Genomic DNA, 22,893 nt, shown 5'->3' with positions numbered 1-22,893 from the left:
CGCCACCACGGGAGACTCACGTAGGTCTCACTCTCGCGTCCTGCACAGCCAAGCAAAATATATTATATATAACGTAAATAAGAGAGAGAGAGAGAGAGAGGGGGGGGGGGGGGAAGGGGGGCTAGCGAGCTCCTCTGAGGAGAGTGATGGGGTGATGTGGCAGTAGCGCGGCTTATGGGAGCCGTGCCTAAAGACTCAAGTTAGATTCGATAGACTATAAACCGAAGCTAAATCCATAAAAAAAAGTTAGCGGTTAGTGTTAGCTTCCACTAATTTCTTTATCAGTTTAGCAGTTTAGCGTAAGTGAAGCTAATTTTTTAGTGGATTACCAGTTAGCGAAGCTAACTTTTCGGTTAGCGGTGCCCACCACTGTAAGTTAGGTAAGGCTAAAAGTCTCTTCAAGCACACAACAGCTAGCGACTTATGGTATAAATCAACAGAGAATGAAGTCACTTTTTTGTATAGAAAGTCTTTTAATAAGAAAGCAAACATGAATTTTCTGAATCAAGATGTGGTATTTGTTTGGGGTTTTGTTAGGTTAGGTTAAGTATAGGGTATCTTCAAACACACGACTGCCTGCAATCTAAGGTAAAAATCAACAAAGAAAGACTTCAATGTGTTATATAGAAAATCTCATATATAATTCTTCTGAGTTAAGACGTATATATGGTAACAGTTTGGGGTATTGTTAGGTTAGGTTAAGTTTAGAGTAGCTTCAAATACAAGATAGCCAGAAATGTATAGCATAAATTAACAAAGAAATACCTCCCTTTGTTAGATAATAAGTCTCATCACCGAGGAAACATATATGATTTTTCTGAGTAAAGACGTATATAGTAACTTCGCGGTTTTGTTAGCTTAGGTTAAGTTTAGAGAATTTTCAGACACATGATAAGTGGAAAATCATGGCATAAATTAACAAAGGGAGAACTAATTATGTTATTAGAAAGTCTCATTTAGTAAGGAAGAAAAGGAGATTTTTCTGAGTCGAGACTTATGCTAGCTGTTCGCGGTTTTGTTAATGTTATAAGGTTAAATTTAGGGAATATTCAAACACGTGATACCTGTGAACCTATACCATAAATTAACAAAGAAAGCCTTCACTTTATAGAAAGTCTCATTAGTAAGGGAGCATAGATTGTATATATCCGTAAACTCTCTCTCTCTCTCTCTCTCTCTCTCTCTCTCTCTCTCTCTCTCTCTCTCTCTCTCTCTCTCTCTTAGCTGCCTAGTGCCCCTTCAAGGATAATTAAAATCTGCCTTGGTAATCAGTTTTGTTTGCATACACCATGTCCTACATTATTCTGCTCCTGTTATTAACGATGCACATGTAAATAAATTAATATACACCCACACAGGGGTAGGTTTATCATGCAGTGGTGGGCACCGCTAACCGAAAAGTTAGCTTCGCTAATCTGGTAATCCACTAAGTAAAAAGTTAGCTTCGCTTACGCTAAACCACTAAACTGATAAAGAATTTAGTGAAAGCTAACGCTAACCGCTTACCGCTAACTTTTTTGTAAATGGATTTATCTTTGGTTTGGTATTTTGGCTCTAAAACATTTACAAACAGACCTAGTGACCTAAAATTTCAATATGTTGTAGCTTAGACAAAGAGCTTTCCAGAATGGTATAGCAAGTCAAAATCATATGATGATCAAACTGGGTGGCATGCGCTGGGTCTGTCCTCTTGACATGTGACTTAAAGTTATAAAAGCTCGCCGTCTGTCCGTTAGTGAGTACGCTGAACTATGTTAAGAATAGAATTAGGCATTATTTCAATAATAGCATTGCTACCCAACTCAGACACTGCTGTGACACTGGCAGCACCAGCAGCCTCCACTATATTTTATATCCACAATATTTATATACAAATAGTATTTATTTTAAGAGGTAACAGAGCGCGAGAGATAGTATGCATGGCCACCGAAATTGCCTTAGCTTAGATCTAGTAAATAACAGCCAATGAGCAGCGCAGACACCGTCACTCAAGCAATGATGCCAAGCCCGCGAGTTCATCCCTGAAGGAAAATCTCTGCCAGTTCTCGTGTAACAGACTACAGCTGTTTCCAAATTTAGCGAAAACGTTAAACAGCTAACGAAAAAGTTAGCTTCGCTAATTAGCGGTTAGCGGATTAGCAGAACCGTGCCCACCACTGGTTATGACCCTTCTGGTGTAGTGCAGCTGACTTGCCTGATGGGGGTTATCTCTTTGGCCAACTGGTTAAGGAGTGGCTCTCCCATATTGCTGGTCGCGGGTTCGATCCCCGGAGCCGGGAAACCTTTTCCTGTCTGGATTAATTTCTCGTGTGTTTCGTTACCCGCTGTGGTCGTGTGGGAGTGTAGTAATGAGGAAATTCGTGGCGTAACACTGATAGTTTGATCCTTCCTCTGTACCATGAACCTAAAGAAACACTCATTAGAACCCGACTGCTCACCCTTTTGGCCTTAGAAATAGTTGAGATGAGGGGTGGAAGCGTCTGACAATACCGGCCTGAGTGTCCTATCAAATTAGCGTGAGGCAAACCTCCCAAATTACTTACTTTAGATGCAGTAATCCTGAAGGGAAGTGCCTGGGGCCCGCCACGAAACGCAGACCCAGGCGGGAGGTTTCGAAGCCATCTGTATCGTTTTCTGGCGTGTACTGCACCAGATGCTCATTCGAGGCCTGCGGAGGAAAGAGGGGGGTGAGATGAGGAGGAGGAGGAGGAGGAAACGTGGAAATGCAGGCAACATAAAGCCTATTGGCTCATTACAAGGTTGCCCGCTTTGGTGATTTAATCTGCTCGACAGCCACTTGGGGCCTGGGGAGCAGATTAAAGCACCTCGATATTCAGTTTACTCCTGAAGAAGTTGATGGTATTTGCATTTACTACCTCTGAGGGAAGATTGTTCCAGTGGCGGATGACTCGGTTTGAAAAGAAACTCCTTCCAATGTCTGTGTTACATCGACTTGACTGAATGGGTAAACCGATATTTCTAGTTCTTGGGTCGGTTTACAGTTCAAAGAATTTGGTGTAATCAACGTTACTGAGCTTTTTCAGGTACTTGAAGACTTGAATTATATCCCCTCGTAGGCGTCTTTTCTCCAGTGTAAAGAGATTGAGTCGCTTGAGTCGTTCCTCGTACGGTTGAGTCCTTAAGGTTGGAATCATTTTCGTGGCGCGTCGTTGAATCGTTTCCAGTAACTCGATGTCCTTTCTGTGATTAGGAGACCAGAACTGTACTGCATACTCGAGGTGTGGTCTTGCTATGGAATTATACAAGGATAGCATCATGTCTGGCGTTTTACAGTCGAAGTTCCTCGCTATGAACCCGAGCATAGTGTTGGCTTTGTTATATGCTTTTTTACAGTTATTCGCGTGTTTCAGGTCACTGCTGATAGTGACCCAAGATCCTTTTCCTCCTACATCGCCTGCAGAAGTTTCCCATTCATGATGTATTAATAGTTACTATTTCTGGACCCAATGTGCATGACTTTGCATTTGTCAACATTAAAGGAGATTTGCCATTTTTCCGACCATTCGATAATGTAATTGAGGTCTTTCAGGATAATTTCGCAGTCGGTCTTTGTGAGGGCCTTTCCACCCACCTTGGTGTCATCAGCAAATTTCGATATTGTGGATTTCAGTCCTGTTTCTAGGTCGTTGATATATATGATAAAGAGAATGGGTCCCAGCACTGACCCTTGAGGCACTCCACTAGTGACTGGAAGCCAATCGGAAGGCTGTCCGTTGAGTAGTACTCGTTGTTTTCTGTCGGTGAGCCAATCTCTTATCCACGCGATCAAATTGGCTCCAATGCCCGCCGAGTGCAGTTTCTTAAGGAGTCGCTCGTGCGGTACCTTGTCAAAGGCTTTCTGAAAGTCCAGGTATATAACACGACTGTGGGTGTGGTCATCCCAATTTTTATATATACCTTGGAAGAAGTCTAACAGATTGATTCGTTAAGAAGAAGCGCTTGTTTCTGAAGCCATGCTGGGTGTCGGAGGTGATATCATTGTTTTCGAGAAACCAGAGTTGAAAAAAAAACCCGATTTTTTTAATTAAAAAAAAATCGATTTCTTTTTATTAAAATCAGATTTTTTTTATTATAATCGATTTTTTGATTATAATTGATTTTTTGTTTTTCACTAATTCACATTTAATTTGTTGTTAGGTAATGTATTTACTCGTGTTTAAGTGTAAAACATGTTTTTTTTCTCTTGTTGCTGTGGGAATAATTTGGCCCGAATATGTATGAAAAGGTTATTATATTTATAAACATGATGCCTGCATTATTTATCGAAGATGGACATAAGGAAAGAAATGACTACTGAACACTTTTTAACTATTCTAATATTGTAGGATATTTACTAAAAACAATATTGAGCTTTGAATATTATAAACACTGTTGAAAAAAGATGCAACAAGATATATGAGTTTACATTCGGCTACAAGTTTATAAAATGTAAACATATTGAATTTTAGTTATTGTCTGTGTAAAAGGACACTTTTTGTTTCATTATGAAATACATTATACACATATGATATTTATGCAAAATGTAAAAGATATAACAGCCAGGGTTACACTTTCTTTCAAGATCAGATACATGTAAGGCACCAACGTAAGTTTGGGGTATCAGAGGAAATGATTCTGTTTTTGTCGAAGTGTTTGAACACAGGAACAAGCTTTGATGCTTTTTCATTGCCTAGACTGTTTCTAATTTTTGACTGCACAAGTCCAAAGGTTGAAAAGACTCTTTCAATTCCTGCTGAGGAAGCAACAGCTGTATGTAACTGGGTAGGCACCACCATACAGTCTTTAATATCTCCTGAAAAATATCGCCACCAAGCAAGTCGTGATAGGGTATTTACAACATCAGGTTTAAAATGCATATGCTTGAAAGGCATGAACTTTCCTCGATATCTCATTAACGTTGAAAGAAACTGGGGAAAATTTTCTTCCACATAATTTTCTGCTCTATCAATCTCCTCAGTAGTGAGACACTTAACCTGATACCTAGGGTCAATCAAATTTGCTAAGTAATGAGCAGGTATTAGTGCTGATTTTTTCCTGTTTAGTAACTCATCCAGATCCTTCTGCTCTGTTAAACATTCCTGCAAATCACATTCAAGTTTGAACCAAACTTCTAATCTACTGCATCACTAATGTGTGCATCTTCACGTTGAAGTCTATCTAATGCCACTGCAATTGGTTTGAGTCTGTCAAAATAATCTTCAGCAAATCTCTTCAATGCCTTGTCATTGACCTTCCTAATTATCTGTTGCTCAATGTCATCACTGTGTTCCCTACATATTTTAACTAAAATATCACAGTTTTGTACTTTTAAATGTAATGTTTAGTAATTTTAAAATATGTAGGAACACAGTGATTATATTTACAAATACATTTAAAAGGTCAATGACAAGGCATTGAAAAGATTTGCTGAGGATTATTTTGACAACTGATTTTAATCAGTGATTTTTTTCTATGATTATAATCGATTATAATCACGATTAAAATCATTTGATTTTAACCATGCCAACCCTGCTAGAAACTTGACAAGTTTGTCTCTAATGATCTTCTCGAGCATTTTTCCTGCCACAGATGTCAAACTTATGGGCCTGTAGTTTAATGCAACGCTTTTGTCACGATTTTTGAAAATCGGTGTTACGTTCGCCATCTTCCAGTCTTCCGGGACCTTGTTCAGTTGTACTGACCGGTTAAATATGTTAGTGAGTGGCAGAAGTATTTGCTGTTTAAGCTCTTTTAATAACCGCGGGGACAAGTTGTCGGGTCCCGTTGACTTGTTCGTATCGAGTTTGTCCAAGTACTTTTTCACTTCTTGGTCGCATAGTGAGTCAATTTCCAGGGGCGTGAGCCCCCTCGGCGGGTCAGGGCCCTCGGGAATGATTTCGATGTCCTCGATTGTGAATACGGATGCGAAGTTACTGTTGAGGATTCTGGCCATGTGTTTGCTGTCCTGGGTTACAGATCCAGTCTCGTCTGTCAGGAGACCAATATTGGATTTTACTTTCTTTTTCGATCTGATGTATGTGAAGAATTTCTTGGAGTTAGTCTTGATTTCACGCGCTATTTGTTTTTCATAGTTGCGTTTAATACTCCAAATAAGGGTGCGACAAGCTCTGAGGCTGTTGTGGTACTGTGTACGGGCTTCGGCAGTGTCATTCTCTTTCATTAGATTATAATTCCCTTTTTTTTTAGGTTTACTACCCTTTTTATTTCTCTGGTCATCCACGGTGGACCTACGTCACCATTTACTCACCTGGATTTCGTAGGCACTGTAGCCTTCTCTACCCCCAAAAGCTTATCTTTGAAAATGTTCCACGTGTTGTCGATTGTATTGTCGGTGAGGTTAAGTTGGTCCCAGGTCGTAGGGAGAAGCAGCTCACAGGGTAAGTTGAAATTTGCTTTTTTGTAATCTAGTATCACTGACGGATTATCTACGAGTTTGTGAATTATGTTGACATTGAAACGGAGTAAGTGGTGATCGCAACCATTAAGTTTCTCACCAATTTCATAGTCATGAATGAGGTCAGAGTCGGTTGCTAGTACCAGATCCAGCAGATTGTTTTCTCTCGTTGGTTGAGTTACAACTTGCGTGAGGAACGAATCCTCCACCATTTCTATGAGCATGCTACCCTCTTGATCTCCAGTCAACAGTCCCCAGTCAAGGTTAGGGCAATTAAAGTCCTCAATTATTATTGCTTCCTTGCTTGGAAGAGGAGGAGGAGGAGGAGGAGGAGAAGGAAGAGTCGGGGAAGAAGGTGGGAAAGCAAGGAGCCTAGTCGTGTCAAAAGGGGGCGTTTGCTTGACCCGTATTGCCTCTCTTTCTATCTTCTATCGATATTTCCACGCTGACTGCTCTTCTTAACTTGCTAGCTGCATGCCTCCCCCCCTCCCGCGGCCCCGCTGCACACGACTTTCTACTCATGCTCATCCCTATACTGTCCAAACCCCTTATGCAAGAGTTAACCAGCATCTTCACTCTTTCATCCATCACGCTGGTAAACTCTGGAACAATCTTCCTTCATCTGTATTTCCTCCTGCCTACGACTTGAACTCTTTCAAGAGGAGGGTATCAGGACACCTCTCCTCCCGAATTTTTGGCCACCTCTTCTGATTCTTTTATGGGAGCAGCGATTAGCGGTTTTTTTTTTTTTATTATTGTTTTTTTTGTGCCCTTGAGCTGCCTCAGTTCACCTGTTTCAAAAGCCTCGTGGAAGTTGCTGAGATTTCCATGGCCTGTTTAGTGATCCTGGTGATAGTTTTACACGACTTCTGACTCCTGAACGGGAAAAAAAACACCCATGAAGACCAAATTAATCTTCTCTGTGGCCTTAGGAAATAGTCGTAATGAGGGCTCGAGATGTTTGAAAGTATGGTTCCCTGGTCTTCGTGGACTTGTTTAATTATGGTTCCCTGGTCTTCGTGGACTTGGGTAATGCTTCCAGCCACTCATCGACCCAGAGGGAGAGACAAACATTTGCTCTCTCTCTCTCTCTCTCTCTCTCTCTCTCTCTCTCTCTCTCTCTCTCTCTCTCTCTCTCTCTCTCTCTCTCTCTCTCTCTCTCTCTCTCTCTCTCTCTCTCTCTCTCTCTCTCTCTCTCTCTCTCTCTCTCTCTCTCTCTCTCTCTCTCTCTCTCTCTCATGCGGCGACGCTGAGCAATTATTCAGAGGGGAAGTGTTTGTGTTATTCAGTCATGTGTGTGTGTGTGTGTGTGTGTGTGTGTGTGTGTGTGTGTGTGTGTGTGTGTGTGTGTGTGTGTGTGTGTTAGTCTCTCATGTCAACAGTGGTATAGCAATTGTTAGTCTCTCTTTTCATGTCATCAGTGGTATAACATTTTAATGAGTCGTGTTGGCCTGGTTCTTCATCTCCAATCTTGTTACCGTGTCTTAAGTGAAGGAAGAACGTAATGGCAGCTAAAGTACTAATAAATGTCTCCGTGGTGTCGGTGATAATATGTCTTTGTTACTCTCTCTCTCTCTCTCTCTCTCTCTCTCTCTCTCTCTCTCTCTCTCTCTCTCTCTCTCTCTCTCTCTCTCTCTCTCTCTCTCTCTCTCTCTCTCTCTCTCTCTCTCTCTCTCTCTCTCTCTCTCTCTCTCTCTCTCTGCTTGTAATGCACACCTCAACTCCTTCCTTTCTTTTTATTTCGGTCAGGTGCATTCAGTATGAGCTCTCCTGCGGTTGCTTCGTCTCTCTGCTCTCCTTTTGATATTGTTTTTCTCGTCCTCCTCGCCCTCCTCGCTCTTATCCTCCCCTTCCTTATTTTCTTCTTCTCCTTTCTCCTCCTTCTCCTCGTTATTGTTCTCTTATTTCCTTTCATTCGGTTTCAAGTGTGCATCCCTGTGTCTCTAGTCAAGTTCTCTCTCTCTCTTTATGGTCATTTCTCCTGCACTTTAAATTTTTTGTTTTGTTATGTATTCTTTCTTTTTTTCTTTCTTTCTCTCTCCTCTCATTCTTTCTTTTCTCTTTGCAATATTTGGTTCTTTAATGAAATAGCTGGGCCGGTAAACAGGGGTGAAAATAAGACCATAATATATTTAGACTGATGTAAGGCTCTGGAAGAAGGACCTGTTAAAAAACGGAATATAAGTGGGATAGAACTGAACTTAAGCAGGGCGAGGCTTGGCTGCTGAAAAAAAATACTCAAATCAAGGGGAAAAAGAAAAAAAAAAGCTGACTGGGGTTCCACAGGGTTCAGTATTATGCCACTGTTGTTTATCAATATTCACAATGATGAGTTTTAATCGTGGTGTTAGCGAAATTGTGAATGAAACTCTCTTATTCCTATGCTGTCCAAAATCCCAATGCAAGAGTTTACTCGTATATTTAGTCTTTCATCCCTTTCTCAGGCAAATTCTGGACCAGACTCCCTGTGCTTGTACTTCTGTTTTCCTTCAACTTGAATGACTGTTCTTTATCTTTCTTTCTTTTCTCTTTCTCGGTCTTTTTCTTCTCTCTCATACTTCTCTATTTCTTCTTTCTTTTCTCTTTCTCTGTCTTTCTTTTTATCTATCTTTTACGTCTCTATTTCAATATCACACACACACACACACACACACACACACACACACACACACACACACACACACACACACACACACACACCATACTCAAATAGCTCAAGAAAAGGCTAACTCAGACAGGGCCACCACACCGACTAGTAACTCAGGCGGTGGCAGTGACAATAACCCTCATGACTTGCCTGTTCGCCGTTGATGTACCAAATGAGGGAGGCGGCGGGACGGGAGCGGAGGGAGGTACAGTTCACGTGGACCTCATCGCCTACGTGGTACTTCGGCCTTCCACCTGTTATCGTTGGCTCCTGGTCCGGGAGATCTGCAGAGGGCGGGGAGAAAAAGTTGTGGTTAGAGGAACATGAGTAGAGCTGAATCCATTAGCAGAAGGAACATGATCCCGGTAGCAGCGACGGGCCAAATTTGTGGCTTTACCGTGTAGCAGCGATGGGCCAAATTTGTGGCTTTACCGTGTAGCAGCGATGGGCCAAATTTGTGGCTTTACCGTGTAGCAGCGATGGGCCAAATTTGTGGCTTTACCGTGTAGCAGCGATGGGCCAAATTTGTGGCTTTACCGTGTAGCAGCGATGGGCCAAATTTGTGGCTTTACCGTGTAGCAGCGAGGGACCAAATTTGTGGCTTTACCGTGTAGCAGCGACGGGCCAAATTTGTGGCTTTACCGTGTAGCAGCGAGGGACCAAATTTGTGCCATGATTTAACCCCCCCAAAATAGATGATACATAAACTGATCACGAATGCTTTGATTTATATCATGAAAGGGATTGTGTGAGTGATGATTTTTTCTCGCTTTTCTCGCTTAGAGGGACCATTAAGAAACACGATCCCCGCTGCTACCGGGTTATTAGACCTCCGCAATATGTAGCCTATAGCAGAAGGAAAATCTGATCTTAGCAATGTGTTTGAAGAATAGGATTGGTGGTGACTACAGTAGCAGGGAAGAGTATATTAGTGATATTAGTGTTGTGGTTAAAACAATAGGAGTAGTGATGGATCCAGTAGCAGAAGGGACAATGAATCTCAGCAATGCATGTGGCTAGAAGATAGGATTAGTGATGAATACAGTACCAGGGTAAGGAATTATGTTAGTGTTGTGGTTAAAACAATAGTAGTGGTGATGGATGCAGTAGTAGAAGGGATAAATGTTAGATCTCAGCAACGCGTAGAGCTTAGAAAAGGATTAGAGTTGAATACCCTAGCAGAAGGGATAACATTAGGTTTTAACACAAGCAGTATAAATCTAATATCTACACGAGACTAAACATACACGGTGCTGTACAAACGTTCAACTGATAAGGAATGAAACTACTGTTAATTTCTATCTATAGGGGTTAAAACATTATTATTTTGTATTTATAAGGGTTGAAACTACTATCATTTATGTATCTACATGGGAAGAAACTAACATTTCTTTATAGGGGAAGAAACTATAATCATTTCTTTATTTACAAGGGTTAAAGCTGCTAATCTTTTCCCCACTCTCAATATTATGTCTCTAAGTCCTCTCGCCGTCCATTCCTCCGCCTAAAAAAATATTGATGGGTGCCGGGCGTGTAGTTAGGAAATGATTACGTTTGGGAAAATGTGCTCTTCCCTGCGCCCTGCCCCCCCTTCCTCCTCTGACCTTCTCCTGCCCCTCTCCACCCTGTCCCCCGTCTCCTTCCCCCCTACCCATCCCTGTCCCCATCCCCCCCTCTGCCCCTGTCTTGTCCCGCTCAGGTGTAGACTAGCGAAGGTGCGTCGGTAATTAGTGAACCTGCCCGGCCAGAATTAATTAGAACAACGTGAATTTACAGTTTATTCAGGATATGTGAAGGAACGCTTTACCTCTCTCTCTCTCTCTCTCTCTCTCTCTCTCTCTCTCTCTCTCTCTCTCTCTCTCTCTCTCTCTCTCTCTCTCTCTCTCTCTCTCTCTCTCAAAATGCCGGACATGAAAGAAACGAAACATTTTGAGCGTCACCATTTTGCACAGTTTCTTTTTTTGCTTTGTTTATTTTGTTGGATCTCTCTTTTTTTTATATATTTTTTTTACTCATTTGACCTTTTTCCGCTCCCGACTACCGCCTCCTTTTTCATTTTTTCCCCTTTTTTTTTGCCGCGTTTCGTGTTTCAGGAGAAGGATTTACGGCTCTAATTACCGGTGTATTGATATTTACTTGCTGCTGTAAAATATTGTGGTGCTTTATTAACATTTCGGAGATTTCATTGTATATATTTTAGAGGGTGGGATTGCGTGCGGGGGTGCGTCCGTGTGAATGTATGTGTGTGCGTGTGCGTGGACGTGAGTGAGGGTGTGGATGTGGACAAGTAATATCTCAACACACACACACACACACACACACACACACACACACACACACACACACAGCACAGGACATCCAACACATCGCACCTTAATCCAAACAGAACCCAGCACAAAATACACCCATTCCGGCGATCCATTCTTCCATCAACCCAGCAGCCGGGCGGACATCTCTCTCTCCCTCGCCCTCCTCTTCCTCTCCTCCTCCCCTCGGTCAGGCTAAATGGCAGGGGCTTTGGTTTATTTATTTTCCGGGCACGCAGTTTACGAAATCCCCCGCTGGAGCCGCTGTGAGCCTGCATCCCCGCCGCTGACAACACTACACGGACATTTTATCAGTGCCAGTGTGCCGGTATTTCTAGACGCCTCCACCTCTCACGTCACCCATTTCCAAAGGCCGAAGAGGATATGAATCAGGTTTTTACGAGTGTTTTCTCACGTCCATGGTACAGGAGAAGGGTCAAACTACCACCAGGGTCATGAATGTACCTCTGGAAATGCCCGAAACTCCTATGAAATCCTTGTCAAATGTGTGTGCTTGGGGACCGAAAAGTTTTGAGAATATGGAGCAAGGTTTCCCCGCGTCCTTCTCTCCCGCTCACGACATCGGTTTATCTCCGTCTCCACCGCGCGAGAATTCCCTCCGTCGTGGAAAAGAGGAGACGTAGGAGGGACAATACGTAAGGAAAGTTATCAGGTAGGAGGCGTAATTGCTTTTCTGGTGCTGGTTGAGGACGCCGCGAAGACAAGGGACGGAGCCTCGGACAACAAGTGAGGTTTATGGGCTTTGCGAGCACATCCGCGGCTGTCCTCGCTGCTGGGGGCTTGAAGGGGACTTGGTGGCTTGGGTCCGGCGTCAAACCGTCCGTGTGTCTGCCGTGTCCAAACCGTCCGTATGTCTGCCGTGTCCAAACCCGTGTGTTCGCCGTGTCCAAACCGTCCCTGTGTCTGCCGTGTCCAAACTGTCTGTGTGTCCGCCGTGTCCAAACCCGTGTGCCCGCCGTGTCCAAACCGTCCGTATGTCCACCGTGTCCAAACCCGTGTGTCTGCCGTGTCGAAACTGTCAGTGTGTTCGCCGCGTCCAAACCCGTGTGTCTGCCGTGTCGAAACTGTCAGTGTGTTCGCCGTGTCCAAACCGTCCGTGTGTCTGCCGTGTTCGGATACCATGTCCAATGGGTTCTGGATCCTGCACACAACACTGATAACTTGACTTCCGGCTCTGAGTCATAGATAGGCTGACAGAAAGATAGATGTGTGTGTGTGTGTGTGTGTGTGTGTGTGTGTGTGTGTGTGTGTGTGTGTGTGTGTGTGTGTGTGTGTGTGTGTGTGTGTGTGTCTCAATCCCATCTCCTCCCTTCGCCTCTTTCGGGTTTTCCATTGCCCCTTCTTTGCATCCTCCTTCGCCCTCTACTTTCCCATGGTTTGATCATGTGCTGGACTCGAGATCGCCAGCCAGTAGCCTTCCCGGAGCAGCCTCGACGCTTTCTTCTAAGGCAACGGATTCTATGCCAAAAGTTGCTGCGAGAGGGAGTTTTCAGTGCTCGATCCAATGGTTTTGAGTCCATTTGGCGATAAGGTCTGGAGTGTCTTATGGTCAGGATCAACAGAATATACAAAGACTTACCAGAGAAAGTGTGAAGGCGAGAATCATTGTTGGAAATAACGGATAGTAAAGATAAAACGGCGAAAAGGAGACAACACGTAGAAGAAAGAGCGAACAGACAGACAGGAAATGCAAAGACTTACCAGGGAAAGTGCAAAGGCGGGAATCAGTGTAGGAAAAAGGCGAATAATAGGTAAAGATAAAATGGCGAGAAGTACAGAAACATAGTGAAGAAAGAGCGAACAGACAGACAAGAAATGCAGAGACTTACCAGGGACAGTGCAAAGGCGGGAATCAGTGTAGGAAAAAAACCCGAATAGTAAAGATACAATGGCGAAAAGGACAGAAAGATGTAGAAGAAAGAGCGAACTGACAGACAGACAGGAAATGCAAAAATCCTGGCTCTGGTCTGCCCCGCGAGAGCAAAAAGGAGCAGATCCGAGTAAAAGATTTTGTTCCCGGGTCATGTTATGGTACGCCGGGGGTGTGGGGGGGTGGCGGCGGTGCTTTTTTTTATCTTTATATTTAATACGCGCAGCACCACACGCGAGCCATCACCGTTGCTGAGTCACGTTCCCTCCACGGTCACACGGAGGAAATAAACTGTACCTGGCCACTGTAATAACCTTAATGTGATCTGATAAACACACACACACACACACACACACACACACACACACACACACACATGCTTCGCGCCAATAACTTTAATACTTTCAAAGATTAACGAGAGAGTCCAGATTTACTGAAGCCATACGAGAAGGGACATGTTGGGGCTTCCACTGGAGGGGCGAGGCGGTGTGTGTGTGTGTGTGTGTGTGTGTGTGTGTGTGTGTGTGTGTATTGATTAGATAATTGTCTCCTTTATTACAGCAAGGGAGGCAGCTCAAGGGCAAAGCACAAAAACAGCAACAAAAACAAAAGCCCGCAAGACGCTGCACTGACAAAAGAAAAAAAGAGCGAGAGGGCTGAAGAGAGGTAAATTTTGTCCACTTGTTAACTTGAAGAACATGTAGAGGTACCTAAAACTACTACTACTACTACAACTACTACTACTACTACGACTACAGGAGAGTATCAAGGCACCTCTTCACCCGGAATTGATCTCTCCTTTGACCTATCGTTCTTTTTTCTTTTGCCGGAGCAGCGTTTAGCGGAGTTTTTGTTACTGTTTCTATTTTCTTGCCCTTGACCTGCCTCCTATGCTGTAAAAATCTACTACTACTACTACTACCACTACTTTCTATCAATCAGTCAGTTCATTCGAGTACTTACCAACAACCAGCATCTCTCCTTTCTTCGCCTCCGTGTGGAAGTTCGGGGTGTCAGCGGAGACCTCGCACTTGTACTCCCCGGACGAAAGGAGACTGACGGGGCGCAGCATGACCTTCCCGTGCTCGCTGAGGGCGGTCTGGGGAGAAAGAGGTGTCATGTAATTATGAAAGGAGGCGAAGAGCACGCAGGAAGGACAACAGGAAGGGAGTTAAGGAGAGAGAACTTCGGTCAGACGCACAGTTGAGGAATGTGTGTGTGTGTGTGTGTGTGTGTGTGTGTGTGTGTGTGTGTGTGTGTGTAAAGGAATAGCATTGGAACACACACACACCAAAAAAAAAAAAAAAAAAAAAAAAATCGAGGGTAAATAAATGAAACGGTAAGAGAAAAATAATTAACGTTATTAGGCTAGAATCTGAAGGAGGTGCAAATGAACGCCTCTCCTCCACGTTAACAACCTCACTCTCACGTCCCCAAAAAGAGACCAAGAGGTAGAAATCAAATAGCATCATGATTTCGTATTTTCCGGTCATTACTTCATCCTGGGAATTAAAGGGATAAAATAAACGGCTGGGGACGATTAGCGGGATCAGAATAGTTTTTTTTTTCGTCACTCGCAGCATGGCCCGGTAATTACAGCATTTTGTGCCTCGTAAAAAAATGTGTGATATTAAGAGAGGGATTTCGTGCAACGTTTATCACGGCTTACAGCGCGAGAAAAATGACCCCACGCTTCTCTACCCCAGAGCTCAATTTTTTCGTTGGTCTCGCTCCCCCGCAAAAATCCTCCCTGCTCATGTTATTTATGAATTCTCCTATAGTCGTTTTGGGATTTTTTCAGGCGTTGGGGAGGGTCAAGAGGGGGAGGAGGAGGAGGAGGAGGAGGGTATAAGGGGTAACAGAATAGTGTATAAGATCCATTTTCTCAGACACTTTCGCCTCCTACATCAACTACTTCCAAAGGCCGAAACGGAGACTAATCGCTTTCTCATGGGCTATCTTTTCGCGTTCATGGTACAGAAGCTTTGTCAGACTACCACCAGGGTCATAAAACTACCCCATAGAAAGCCCACGACTCCTAGGAAAGCCTTGTCAAATGTGTGTGTGTGCCAGGGTGCCGAAAAGTAAGGAGTGACGGATTAGTAGCCTCTTCCATTTAGCATAACCTGTTTCTGGGTCGTGATCTGTCGAGTCCCTTGATAGATAGAGTCCCGACAACCTAAGATTTGGACGCCATTATTGTTCCTGTTTTCGCCACGAGAGCGTGTGCTAGCGTTTGAAAAGCACGGCGAAAACAGGCCCAATAATGGCGTCCAAATCTTAGGTAGTCGGGACTCTATAAGGGACTCTACAGATCACGACCCAAAAACAGGTTACGCTAAATGGAAAACGCTATAGGAGGAAGGGGTGACGGAGTAGAGTAGGCTAAAGTTGGTATTTTCAGACGCTTCCGAATCCCACATCAGTTATTTCAGAAGGGCGACAAGGAGATTAATCGCGTTCTCGTGAGTTATTCCTTGTTACTGTCATTTTTTTTCTCAACAGTTATTTCTCATTATGTTTTTTTTTTTCCACAACGCTGACCATTACAATTTTTTTTTACATTTTCTTCTTCCCCTCGTTTTTCCCCCTCCCCCACCTTTTCCTTCGTGTTTTTGCCCGTTTCGCCATTTCATCTTTACAAAACAAACGGGTAAAAGAAATAAAAGGGAAAAATCAGCTTATGCAGAGGTAATGGATGAAGAGAGAGAGACGGGTGAGACAAAAGAGGGTAAATAGCAATACGAAAAAAATGGTAAAATTACGAAAGAGAAGAACAAGAGGAAAAAGAGATAGAGGGAAAAAAATAGCTTATGAAGTAGTAATAGAAAAACAGCAAGAAACGGATGAGACAAAAGAGGGTAAATAGCAACACGAAAAAAATGGTAAAATTACGAAAGAGAAGAACAAGAGGAAAAAGAGATAGAGGGAAAAAAATAGCTTATGGAGTAGTAATAGAAAAACAGAAAGAAACGGATGAGACAAAAGAAGGCAAATAGCAACACAAATATATGGTAAAATTACGAAAGGGCAGAATACATGAGAACAAGAGGAAAAAAAGACATAAAGGGAAAAAATAGCTTATGCAGTAATAATGGAGAAACAAACAAACAAACAAACAAAAAACCTGATGAATTTTTTTTACGCTGATTTTCATTTTTACCTTTTCTCTGCTAACTCTCCGCATTTTCTCTCTACCTCTTATCTCTTCTAATTATCTATGTCATTATCGCCATTTTATCTTTGCCATTCTTTTTATTTCTACTGATTCTCGCCTCTACTCTTTACCAACTAACTCTTTGCATTTCCCGGCTGTCTGTTCTCTCTTTCACTTGTTTTTCTCCTTTTCGGTATTTCCTCTTTACTATTAGTTTTTTTTCTTACACTGATTCTCGTCTCTAACCTTTCCTTGGTAACTCTTTGCATTTCCTGTCTATGTTTGCTCTTTCTTCTACACGATTCTTTGTCCTTTAAGTCGACATTTTTCCAACACTCATTCTCGGTTTCATCCTTTCCCCGCTAACTCTTTGCATTTCCTCTCTATCTGTTCGCTCTTTTTTTCTGCATGTTTCTGTCATTTTCGCCATTTTCCATACACTCATTCTCATCTTCATTCTTTCCTTGGTAACACTTTGCATTTCCTGTCTTCTGTTCGCTCTTTTTCTGCATGTTTGTCATTTTCGGCATTTTTCATACACATTCTCATCTTCATCCTTTTCCTGGTAAGTCTTTGCATTTCCTCTCTATCTGTTCGCTCTTTTTTCTGCATGTTTGTCCTTTTCGGCATTTTTCATACACTCATTCTCATCTGCATCCTTTTCTTGGTAACTCTTTCCATTTCCTCTCTATCTGTTCGCTCTTTTTTCTGCATATTTTTGTCCTTTTCGCCATTTTCCATACACTCATTCCCACTCTTTGCATTTCCTGTCTATCCGTTTGCTCTTTTTCTATCTGTTTCTGTCCTTTTCGTTTTTCCGTCTTCAGCCTTTCCAAGCTAACTCTTTGCATTTTCTGTCTGTCTCTTCGCTCCTTCTGCAGCTTCAGTATTTACTTCGAGTCCGTCTTCACGCTCCGTCTTTTTTCCTCGTCAGGTCTCGCCGGAGGAAGAAGAAGCTTGATCGACGTTAATTAAAAGTCTCTCCGCGTTATCCGCACAATGAACGCTGGAAAAATACTCCGTTTCTCTACTGGTCCTCACGCACACACACACACACACACAGCTCGTCTTGCACCATCACCAAGGTAACGAGTTCTATTTTAAAATGGAAATGAACCTCTGTTGTACGCTTGGAAATAAAAATCGTTCGTGACGAGTATAACGAGAGTGCGTGAGCCTTAATCCGTGAGGCGCAAGTGACTGTATACCGCATTGCTAAAAGCCTCGACTCCTAAGTTCGCCTCTTTGAAAAGCCTCTCGTAGAAGTTGCTTCATTTCCTGTCTATGTTTGCTCTTTCTTCTACATGATTCTTTGTCTTTTTCGCCATTTTTCCAACACTGATTCTCGGCTTCACCTTTTCCCCGCTAACTCTTTGCATTTCCTCTCTATCTGTTCGCTCTTTTTTTCTGCATGTTTTTGTCCCTTTTCGCCATTTTTCATACACCCATTCTCATCTTCATCCTTTCCTTGGTAACTCTTTGCATTTCCTGGACTGTTTTCTGATGCTGGTGATAGTTTTGCAGGACTTCAGGACCACAAACAGGAAAACCGTCCATGAAAATCCGTTTAATCTTCTCTGTGGCCTTGGGAAATAGTCGTAATGGAAGGCTCTCGTAGTATTTGATGGGGCTTTCATGGACTGTTTTGTGAGCTGGTGATAGTTTTGCAGGACTTCAGGACCACGAACAGGAAAACCATCCATGAAAATCCGTTTAATCTTCTCTGTGGCCTTGGGAAATAGTCGTAATGGAAGTCTCTCGTAGTATTTGATGGGGCTTTCATGGGCTGTTTTGTGATGTTGGTGATAGTTTTACGCGACTTCAGGACTACGAACAGGATAATCGCCCAAGAAAATCCGTTTAATCTTCTCTGTGGCCTTGGAAAATAGTCGTAATGGAAGGCTCTCGTAGTATTTGATGGGGCTTTCATGGGCTGTTTTGTGATGTTGGTGATAGTTTTACGCGACTTCAGGACCACGAACAGGATAATCACCCATGAAAATCTGGTTAATCTTCTCTGTGGCCTTGGAAAATAGTCGTAATGGAAGGCTCTCGTAGTATTTGATGGGGCTTTCATGGACTGTTTTGTGAGCTGGTGATAGTTTTACACGACTTCAGGACCACGAACAGGATAATCACCCATGAAAATCTGGTTAATCTTCTCTGTGGCCTTGGAAAACAGTAGTAATGGAAGGCTCTCGTAGTATTTGATGGGGCTTTCATGGACTGTTTTGTGAGCTGGTGATAGTTTTACACGACCTCAGGACCACGAACAGGATAATCACCCATGAAAATCTGGTTAATCTTCTCTGTGGCCTTGGGTAATAGTTGTAAGAAGAGTCGCTATTACAAGTTGCTCGGGTTTCATGGACTGTTTTGTGATGCTGGTGATAGTATTACACGACTTCATTACCACGAACAGGAAAACCACCCATGCAAGTCTGGTTACTCTTCTTTGTAGCCTCGGAAACTAGTCGAATTGGGAGCCCGATACGTTAAAAATAAGAGCCTTTCATACACTATCTTACCCTTCGTTCTTACTACAAGCGGAGGACCAGCCGAAGAACCAACAGGGAAGATCCAGTTAGTCTCCACCCCCAAGCACCGACGTAAAGACCGTATCAGCTTTCACACGTCAACCCGAAGGAGGATAAAGTAGCAACCGAGCTCATTAAAGGTGCCCACCACTTCCTTCCCCCTCGTCCGGAACAAAAGAAGCCAATACCATGAGTTGTCCCGGCCGGAAGATATTTGATCCTGTTCCTTGGCTTCCACGACCCGGAGGATGTGTGGAGGTGGTGGGGTCGGTGGTGCAAATGGTGGGTCGCGTGGAGGTGATGGTGAGGCGAAGAAGGAGGAGGAAAAAAGAGGAGAGGTAGGGAGAAAAGACAATACTCCTCTCCGTCTTTCTCTCCAACGCCTCTTCTTCCTCCTCTTTGTGTTGTCCATTCTTTTTCGCAGCCTTTCTTTTCTTTTCTTGTTTTATCTCTTGCATGTTTTGGTGATGGATGAGCGGGCGAAGAAGAAGCGGCAGCCTTTTAGCAGCAGCAGCCCCAGTGGTGGTAGTAATAGTAGTAGTAGTAGTAGTAGTAGTAGAAGTAGTGGCTCTTTTTGTTGTACTTTTCTTGTTGCAGTAACGATCTATATATTTCCCCAGGTACTCGCGTCGCCCAGACATTACCTGCACACGGTCGCCTCCCAGCCACTCCCATCACAAGAGGCGACGCTGAAAGTTTGCAGAATTTAACGCTTATTCTTCAAGCGCTGACGAAATAGCTCAGGGACGCATTAATTTTCTTTTACATTTCTAAAAGACACACACACACACACACACACACACACACACACACACACACACACACACACACACACTAAAGTAGCAGAGCGAGGAAACTTTTAACGCTAAAATACTTTTTCCACGAGTTAGTTCAAGAGCTCCAGAAAGTGATTGGAGGAGGGACAAGGGGACCCGAGGGAGGAAGGGGGTCGCAGGGAGGAAGGGGAAATGGAGGAAGGGAACATGGAGGAAGGGGGTGCATGGAGGAAGGGGACATGGAGGAAGGGGGTCGCAGGGAGGAAGGGGAAATGGAGGAAGGGGGTCGCAGGGAGGAAGGGAACATGGAGGAAGGGGGGGCATGGAGGAAGGGGACATGGAGGAAGGGGGGGCATGGAGGAAAGGGACATGGAGGAAGGGGGGGCATAGAGGAAGGGGGTCACAGGGAGGAAGGGTGCACGGAGGGAGGAGGGGGAGGCATGGCTCATCACCCCACCTCTTCACCCCCCTTCGTCACCCCACCACCGCCTACCAGAGTAAATAAAGTAGTTACAAGCTAAAAATATGTTCGGTAAATATTAACTAAGTGGAAAAGCCGCGATTGGGGAGCAAGAGTGTAAATATAGCAGAGGAGAGGAGCAAGAGGAAGAGGACCAACGAAACGATAAGAAGAAGACGAAGAGGGAGAAGAAGAAGAAGAAAAGGAAGAAGTAGAAGGAAAGAGGAAGAAGAAATAGAAAAAGAACAACATCAACAAGTGGAAGAAGAAGAACAACAACAACAAGAACATCAAGAAGAAGAAGAAGAAGAAGAAGAAGAAGAAGAAGAGTCTGAAGTGCCGCAAGAAAGCCGTCGACTTGTCTTTGTTTATCTTTTAAATCATCTTTTTAAGCCACTTTTTCACATTTTCTCATTCGTAATCCTCCTTCTCTTCTTCCTCTTCTTCTTCTTCTTCTTCTTCTTTCTTTTCCTTCTTTTCGAGAGAGAGAGAGAGAGAGAGAGAGAGAGAGAGAGAGAGAGAGAGAACAGTAATGCACAACTTCCCTTTATTTCTCTCTCCATTCCTCCCTCCCTCCCTTGCTTCCTTCCTTCCATTCATCACTCCAAGGTACACAAACTCATTACATTCTTTTCTCCTCCCTTCTCTCTCTCTCTCTCTCTCTCTCTCTCTCTCTCTCTCTCTCTCTCTCTCTCTCTCTCTCTCTCTCTCCTTCCTCTCTCTCCCTCTCTCTCTCTCTCCTCGTTCCTGACTCCATAATACAGCGTTCCTTCATTCCTTCTCTCTCTCTCTCTCTCTCTCTCTCTCTCTCTCTCTCTCTCTCTCTCTCTCTCTCTCTCTCTCTCTCTCTCTCTCTCTCTCTCTCTCTCTTCTCTCTCTCTCTATTCCTTCCTCTACACCTTCCTCCCTTTCTCTCTTTCTGTCTCTCTCCAGCAACTTCTCTCTCCCTCCTTCACACACACACAATCTCCCTCTCTCCCTTTACATATCACACAACCTCTATTCCTTCCTTCCTCCCTTTCTCTGTCCGGCAACTCCTCACCTCTCCCTCCTTCCCAGACCCATCCTCAGGTATATACTCACGTTCACAGACACGCCGGGCAGGTCGTAGATATGCATGGGGTTGGTGTCTCCCGGGATGTAGCGGTAGAACTCGGCCTGGCCTCTGTACCACGTGATAGAGTACAGTGTGTCCCCCTCCAGGTCAAAGTTGCAGTCCAGCTCCACCGGTTCCCCGACGACCCGGTGAGCTGGCACGGTGATCGACTTGAGCGTGAGGGCCTCCACGTAGCCGCCGCTGCACCCTGTAAGGCGAGAGGTCGTGGGTTAGGGTTGGTAAGAGCTGAGGCGAGCATTGGTTAGTAAGGTTAAGTAAGGTGCAGGAGAGAGCAATGAGAGGAAAACGAATTAGGAAGGATTTCGTGGAGAGGTTACGGTAAAAGTGAGAAAATTGAGAGGGGAATGAATTAGCAAGGATTTCGTAGAGAGAATGTGGAAGAATAAATTAATGTAAGGTGCGGGAGAGAACACTGAGAGGAGAATGAATTAGCAAGGATTTCATATAGAGAGGTTAAATTACAGGAGAGAAAAGTGAAAGGGGAATGAATTAGCAAAGATTTCGTGGAGAATGTGGGATGGTAAGATTAAGTAAGGTGCAGAAGAGAACACGGAGAGGAAAATGAATGAGTTGAGTTAGAATTTCGTCGAGTGTGGGATGGTAAGGTAAAGATAAAGGAGACATAAGTGAGAGTAGAATGAATTGACAAGCTTAGGATTTCGTAATGTGAAAATGGAATGTGATTACCTGTGTATCGATTTATGAAAGACAAATAAAAAAAAGGAAGGCATGACGTTTATAGAGAAGAGGACTTGTAGAAGATGACGTTAAGGAGTAGGAAGGAGGATGAAGAGAAGAACTATAACAAGGAGGATGATAAGAGGAAAAGGGAGGATGGTGAAAAGACTAAGGGAATGTTAAACTAATGAGCTGAGAGAGTGAAGAAGCTGTTAGGTTTATACAAAGAAGGACTTGTAGAAGATGACGTTAATTAAGGAGTAGGAAGGAGGATGAAGAGAAGAACTGTAACAAGGAGGATGATAAGAGGAAAAGGGAGGATGGTGAAAAGACTAAAGGAATGTTAAACTAATGACCTGAGAGAGTGAAGAAGCTGTTAGGACACGGGCAAAGCTGAAGACAAGGACCGAGACAAGGAGGGAGATAAGAGGAAAAGGGAGGGCGGTGGAAAGACTATAGAGATGTTAAACTAATGAGGTCGAGAGTAAGGAAGCTGTCACCTGTGTTACCTGCGAGGGGCGTGACCGGCAAGGATTGAGGACCTTTGGATGCTTAGAAGAAAAGGGAAAAGGTGCAAAGGGACTCGGCCTAAGTTTACAAATGAATGAAGAGTTTTGATCTAGGTGAGTGACTTCAGTAAGGTTCCGGTAGTTAAGAAGCAAGGTAGGACTCGTAGTGATGGGTTGAAGTTAGATACATTCAGATTCAATAGTTTCTTTCTCCACCTCCTCCTCCTCCTCCTCCTCCTCCTCCTCCTCCTCCTCCTCCTTCTCCTCCTCCTTGCTCTTTTGCTTTTCGAAATCCTTCTTACTCTCCAGTACTACAACAGCAGCTTCAGCAACAACATTCTGATAGGTATGATATAATTGCTTTAATTTCTTTTAGGTATGACTGAAAAAGAAAAAAAAA

General features: G+C 43.6%; 1 protein-coding gene across 1 annotated transcript in view; it reads right to left on the bottom strand.

The window, feature by feature from the left end:
• The window catches only part of LOC127008797 (uncharacterized), a gene marked incomplete at its 5' end in the record, with an annotated part of 35,850 nt that extends 14,350 nt beyond the window's left edge, over positions 1–21,500 (bottom strand). Inside the window, 4 exons of the mRNA XM_050881197.1 lie at positions 2,544–2,668; positions 9,213–9,346; positions 14,223–14,358; positions 21,273–21,500. Of these exons, the coding sequence (XP_050737154.1) occupies positions 2,544–2,668; positions 9,213–9,346; positions 14,223–14,358; positions 21,273–21,500 (623 nt within the window). The remainder of the gene's footprint in view (positions 1–2,543; positions 2,669–9,212; positions 9,347–14,222; positions 14,359–21,272) is intronic.
• Positions 21,501–22,893: the final 1,393 nt, after the last annotated feature.

This window comes from Eriocheir sinensis, chromosome 38 (assembly GCF_024679095.1).
Source record: "Eriocheir sinensis breed Jianghai 21 chromosome 38, ASM2467909v1, whole genome shotgun sequence".
In the NCBI taxonomy this organism is placed as follows: domain Eukaryota; kingdom Metazoa; phylum Arthropoda; class Malacostraca; order Decapoda; family Varunidae; genus Eriocheir; species Eriocheir sinensis.
This window is presented reverse-complemented; position numbering and strand designations above follow the sequence as displayed.